Source organism: Centroberyx gerrardi, chromosome 7 (assembly GCF_048128805.1).
Source record: "Centroberyx gerrardi isolate f3 chromosome 7, fCenGer3.hap1.cur.20231027, whole genome shotgun sequence".
NCBI classification, from domain to species: Eukaryota; Metazoa; Chordata; class Actinopteri; order Beryciformes; family Berycidae; genus Centroberyx; species Centroberyx gerrardi.
In genome coordinates, this window is record NC_136003.1 from 213,620 (window position 1) to 220,539 (window position 6,920).

Below are 6,920 nucleotides of genomic sequence, written 5' to 3' on the forward strand. Positions count from 1 at the left end.
AAGTGGGGGTTGTATAAGCAAACCTGTGTCAGATAAATGATTGGTCTGAAGAGTGGCAAACCTGTGTCAGATAAATGATTAGTCTGAAAAGTGGGGGTTGTATAAGCAAACCTGTGTCAGATAAATGATTGGTCTGAAGAGTGGCCGGGTGTTGGAAAGGCAAACCCGTGTCAGATAAATGATTGGTGTGAAGAGTGGCCGGGTGTTGGAAAGGCAAACCTGTGTCAGATAAATGATTGGTGTGAAGAGTGGCTGGGTGTTGGAAAGGCAAACCCGAGTCAGATAAATGATTGGTGTGAAGAGTGGCTGGGTGTTGGAAAGGCAAACCTGTGTCAGATAAATGATTGGTCTGAAGAGTGGCTGGTTGTTGGAAAGGCAAACCCGAGTCAGATAAATGATTGGTGTGAAGAGTGGCTGGGTGTTGGAAAGGCAAACCCGAGTCAGATAAATGATTGGTCTGAAAAGTGGCCGGGTGTTGGAAAGGCAAACCCCCGTCAGATAAACGGTCATTGTATCCAACCACAGTACATATACTAAAGCCTGGCATGTAAAAGCCCCTTACAGCAGCCACTTGAGCATTACAGCCTGTGAAGCTTTGAGAGGTACATGACTAGCTCCACTCTTACACTGTGAAATACAGTGTACTCAGTTTCCTGTATAGCCCTGCTGATATCAACACAAGAAAGGACTTGACATCGTTTTTATTGGAACAAGTGGCTTTCATTCTGCGATATACACACCATGGAGGACGATCCCCCGAAGTTCATCGTGACAGAATACCCTCCGTGGTACTCGAATTCTGAATACCAAGGTGAGTTATTCAGCTGTGAAAGCACAGAAGGACTGTTTCAAGAAGTGGCCTCCCTGATGGTATACAAGCAACGGGACCTATCTGACAGAGATAAAAGCTTCAAGCCTAAAACCGTATACAAGAATATCAGGAATATGGTAATCGACCAAGCGGAGAGTATACAGCAGAAGCCTTCACGCTCGCTCTTGCTTGCATTGATGGACCTGGTGGACATTCAAGGTGGAAACGAATTGGAATCTATGTCAAGCGTAGACAAGGCCGGTCTCAAACACGTGCTGCTGGCATACGGTAACTACACAAACTTCTATATACCGACTAAAGAGCTGATAAGCCCCAGTGGTAAGAAGGTGATTCCCGTGGTCACACAATATTCTGAAAAGCACAACCTGGTCTACTGCGACAGCACTAGATCCATGATCGGAACCTACACTGTCTTTGTCCCGACAAGCGGGAAACGCAAGGGAAAGGCGTACTTCATACAAGAGGTACTATTTGTGCCGGGACTGGAGAGTCTCAAAGTGCTGAAAGAGGTAACAGGTGACAAGTTTGATTTTTGGGACATGACCCTGGAGGTGCCCACACACTCTACAGCTGTCACTCCTTCCTTCCAACAAATCCTGCCCGCTCAGTTGCTGCGTAACGAGGATAAAACCCTGCCTAACCAGATGATGTGCGCCGATGATAACGCCCTGATCTCTCACATGGAAGATATACATCCCATGTGCTGCGTGGTAGGGCCGGCTTCAGCTGAAATATTGAAGAAAAAGCGTGAATCCAGCGTGGACTGTTTCAACGAAAACCAAGTAAGATGTGATCTGAAGCAGTTCCACTACGACGACGGCTGCGCGCGTACTGTATACTTTAGAAGGAACGGTAAGTGGCTGGATGGCAAGCGGGTGAACCTGGTCCCGGTCGTCGCCTTGAGAGAGGATCAGGCTCGGGCTCCTGAGCTGTACGTGTCTACCACAGTTAGGTTTATGAGGGCCGTCAAGCACTGTTGCGTCAAGGGCAACGGGGAGCTAGTAAGCTGTTGGCAAGCCACGATGAAGGAATTGGAGAGGGATACTTTTATCAGTGGACCCGACATGGATCAGGGGATACACAATCTCGCCTTGATTGCGTTCCTCAAGCGGGTGCATCCGACCAGCTGGTCGAATTATTTACCCAAGCATGTCGAGAGCATGATTATGGACCCTATAATGGTGGAGGTGGTGGAATTGGCCATTAAATTAATGGACAACAAGATCCCCAAGGCGTTCGCGGTGGCCGAGTTGCTCTATTGTCCGATTGAGAAAGTGCAGGAATGTATGAGCTTTTGGGAGAGGTACTCCTCTGACAACAAGATTCACACGGCCGTAAGGAACAAGCGTATTAGTATAGTGCAGGCGAATATGAGACTGGACTGGGCTGCGTTGGCCGAAATCGCCTCCAGTTACGGCCGAAAGAAATATGGTGAGGAAAACGTCGAAATGACTTCAAGGTGGGATGACTCGTTCAAACATCTGACCTTGGAGAACGCAGCCAAAGCACCCAAGATCTGGCACGCCCTGGCGAAAAATGATATGCCCAAGATAAAGGACAAAGATGAGAAGGACAAGGAGATGACACAGCTGCATGCTAACGCCAAGGTGCTCTTTATAAAACTCCGCACGCATTACAATAAACTGAAGAAGGGGCTGAAGGTGCGAGGCGAGTGTGACGATCCGCAGAGCGGAGAGGCGTCCTCACGCTCTACTGAAGCCGAAGACGCCAATGTGTCTTCCACCAGTCAAGCTGAGGACGAGGAGCACAGCGAAGACGAGCCTATCGCTGGCGTCGGTGAGAAAGATGACAGTCTGTATTCTATCGTTACACCGGAATCAGTTCCGATCTTGCCGTGGATCAAGAACATGTCGACTCTGTTGATGAGCGAACCCTGGCTGAACAACGAGTCTCTCAGGAGAGAAGCTGTTTGTACTCTCCTTGGATTAGACACTAGTCTGCTGGATACAAGACACAAAGACATTCTCCTCGATTGGATCGTTAACAACCGATCCACTGTTGATATACTCAAGCGTTACGGCTTGCAGGACAGGCTCAGTAAAGCGCTGGCGGATTGTTTAGCATCTACATCCAGCGACGAATGGAGCCGCAAGATATTATCGTCTTTCCGGGGTACTCCGGATCAGGTGAGTCTAGGGGATTATTCGGATCGGTCTATGGTTAAATCGTCCAAGTTTCAAAACAAGAAGAGGGCTCTGCATACCAAGCACCCTGCTACCAAACGAGTTGGCAAATGTGCTAAGAAAGAAGCACGTTTTGACCCCAAACCGGCAAAGCGATTTTGTTCGACTTCTTCGGCTTCTAAATCCAACAAGAAGACTTCAGCTTCTAAGCCGTCCGGATCCAAGAGCGCCAACAAGGGCCGTGATTCGCAAGTACACGGCCCGCGCTGCAGGTATAGTGAAGACGAGGACGATTGGCTGTTCAAGGTGGATGAAGTGTACTGTGACGAGGACGAGGACGAGGATGAGCACGACGACGACAAGGACGAGTATGAGATACCAGGCGATGATTTGGAGGCTACAAAGGACTACGATGAAGCCGAGAGTCTTGATGAATACGATTACAGTGACAACTTTCTGGTGCATGACCTACCCTCCGATGAGGAGGAATTCTGCGAGCAGGTTAAAAGGAAGGCAGAAAAGGCCAAATGTAAGACAAAGAATGTTAAGGCGGGGCGCAAGTGTAAGCTCCTGTTGAGTTCAGAGTCCGAAAATGACTCCCCCGAGCCTGCCTGTAGTGTTATGATGGAGGAAAGGGGGAGATTTAAACGCACACCGCAATCTGACTCTGAGGAGGAACACATCAAGCTGGATGTGAAGCGCATCAAACGTACAAAGGGCAACTATCACTCTGAGGAGAGTGAAAAGAAGCGCAGCAGGAGTGTCAAGGCGGTTAAAAATAACCCTACTCAGCGCTTTGACAGAGAAGCTAAAACTTGTACTAACAGGAAACACAATAGGAAGTATGATAAGAAGTGTGAAAAGGTCAAGCTTGTTAAGGACAAACAGACCCACAAGCAGGACTCCTCTCTGTACAAAAGGAAGCTGTCCAGTTCGGAATCTGATGACGATGACTACGAGGGAGGGGTTAAACTGAGGGAAAGTACAAAGGAGATCAACACTTTGAAGATACACCAGACACGCTGTCCTGTGAGCGACACTGACTCAGTGAGCGTGAGTGACCCCGAGCAGGAGGATATAAGACCACACAGTAGGAGCTCGACTCAGAAGGGCGGGTCTGTCAATACGCCCAGACAGACATGTGAAAAGACAGAAGCGTCTGAGAGGTCCATAGAACAAGAGGCTGTCGAAAGACGAGAACACAGCAACCGTGCCAGCCCTAAATCGTCACATCGGAGTCCTGTTTTTCCAGAGTCCAAGGAGCTGAAGTTAAGTGGAGAGGCTGCAGAAACAGTGAATTCTATCGCTCACGCTGTGTGGCGTACTGACACTCTTGAACAAGAGTCATCCGATTACAACGAGGGAGAGTGGGCCCGTGAAGAGTCTCGGCTAGATAGAGAGGCGGACGCGAACCGAGCTGCCGACCCCATCGCAGCTCCAGGCTCGTGCAAGGAGGACGATTCTGATGTCGAATTGGACGATATTTCACATAGACTAACCAACAGACCCGAAAGGGCAGGTTGTAGCGACCTTGAAACGGGCTCTGAGGAAGAGGACTCCGAGGAAGACTATCTTGTTTCTATGTGAGATTGGTTATCATGTCTTCCCGTGTGGTGAAAATGAAAAAACCTCGCCCCGGCCCCCAAAGTGCTTTTATGATACAATATTTAGAGGGGCTGGCAAACGGCGTGTGTATCTCCCAGTTAGAAGGACCTCGGTCCTCTGTAGTACTGTCAGATAGGTATTCTAAACCAGATTCTAAAGCAGAAGAACCAAAGGCTCTTAATACTCTGGATTGTTATTTTGATAGGAAGTGATAGCTGAATATAAAACCTGTAACCCCCCCACATAAAAAGCGCTTCTAGGATAGACATTTAGAGGGGCTGGTGTGTCTAACGGTGTGTGTATCACCCAGTTAGAAGGACCTCGGTCCTCTGTAGTACTACCTTAGACCTGTGTGATAATATTGTGCATGTATGTTACTTGGCATCGTCCTTATATGCGATAATAAAATGAAGATAAAGACCAGTGTATGTATCACGAGATCTTTATTTATTCCACATAGACACAAGAAATGAAACCTGTGATATTTAGAGGGGCTGGTGTGTCTAACGGTGTGTGTATCACCCAGTTAGAAGGACCTCGGTCCTCTGTAGTACTACCTTAGACCTGTGTGCTAATATTGTGCATGTATGTTACTTGGCATCGTCCTTATATGCGATAATAAAATGAAGATAAAGACCAGTGTATGTATCACGAGATCTTTATTTATTCCACATAGACACAAGAAATGAAACCTGTGATATTTAGAGGGGCTGGCTAACGGCGTGTGTATCACCCAGTTAGAAGGACCTCGGTCCTCTGTAGTATTACCTTAGACCTGTGTGATACTATTGTGCATGTATGTTACTTGGCATCGTCCTTATATGCGATAATAAAATGAAGATAAAGACCAGTGTATGTATCACGAGATCTTTATTTATTCCACAGACACAAGAAATGAAACCCATGAAGTTGGTTACACAGACTGCACAGGTACACACAAATTCTAGTATCATATACACATGGGCTATCTTGCCACAATAGGTTTAATTGGAGCTGTCTCTCCTGCGGTACATGAGCATGTAAGCTACTCCATCGTAAAAGTTAGATCCTGCTTCGTAGGTTGACTTCACAGTGTCCCACGAGCACAACCTAACTTGAGTGTCGTCCGCAAGATACCAAGTGTCATCTCCCCGCACATAAGCACTGTAATGTCCACTGTAGTGACTACCACAGTGGGCTATGACGGCGTACAACTCGTATAGAGCGTCAGCGGCCGCTTCGGGTTCTTTCATGATGTATTTCAGATCCAGAGTCTCGGGGAAAGCGAGGCGCTTGTCTATCTTGACTAAACTAACGGTATCTCTGCCAACGTTTTTAACGCGTGCGATCCACATACATACAACGGGGGGCAATGACAAAACCTTGCTTGTGATTTCGATCTGGGTTCTAGTGTGACAATGTGCACAATGGTAGTCACACATTGTCAGCGTGTTGTCAGAGTACTGTTTGATGTATTCCTGCAGCTCGGCAGGAAGATTATCTTCGATAAACACGGGGATTGTGTTCAACTTATCGAGTGTAGACTTGACTACGTTGCAACGGAGACAGCGTATACGTTTCTCCATCTTGATGTCCCACAATTGTCCAACCTTTTCAGCAGGCCCGTCGTCATCTGTTAGAGCGTTGAGGATGCACTTGAAGACGAGGTCTGAGTCCTCCTGAACCTCGAAAGACAATCCACTGTATGCGCTCATGGAGTCTATGAGAAAGCTCGGGTCGCATGATCCGTGGTTGTTTTTGTCCATCTCGCAAATGAGACCCTTGAGCATCGCAGCCACCGTGTTCTTTTTAGGAGCCCGGTATTCTTGTTCGTCGATGTCCCGAATGAGACCCCGTAGCTCGCGGGTGCCGTACAGGCACTGCACCACGCTGTTGATACTACAATGGGTCCCGTAATTGATCAAGCCTCGCATGGTTGAAGGCGGACAAAGATCTCAGCACAAGCAGCAGAGTCAGTAAAGTGTATACATGTCCTAAGGACCGTTAGACTGCGTAAATCCGTAAGTGTAGTATTTAGTAGTCTGTCATGCTGAACGTTGTCGTACTCTGGAACAGCTCTCTGAGAGATCTCGCAGATCCCAGTTTGGTCAGCAGAACCACGAGGATCGTCATCCTGTAATACTCGACAGTTAACTCGTGTAGAGGCCCAGCTCTTTTAAACTTTGTGACCATTATGACAGGGGCCCACTTGGACTCGGTCTGCGAAACGGCGTCGTGTGTGAAACAGTCACTGTCGGTCTGTAACATCGACCGGTCCAGTTGCTCTATGCTGGAAATCCCAGAGAGTGCGGAGTCGCAGAGAGTCACCTTCATCAAACCCCGCGTGCAATCCAGTGCTG

At 48.0% G+C, this 6,920-nt stretch overlaps 1 protein-coding gene across 1 annotated transcript; it reads right to left on the reverse strand.

The window, feature by feature from the left end:
- Positions 1–5,564: 5,564 nt before the first annotated feature.
- Positions 5,565–6,494, reverse strand: LOC144539542 (ubl carboxyl-terminal hydrolase 18-like). The gene has a single exon (XM_078284968.1). The coding sequence runs from the start codon at positions 6,492–6,494 to the stop codon at positions 5,565–5,567; it is 930 nt and encodes a 309-aa protein (XP_078141094.1).
- Positions 6,495–6,920: the final 426 nt, after the last annotated feature.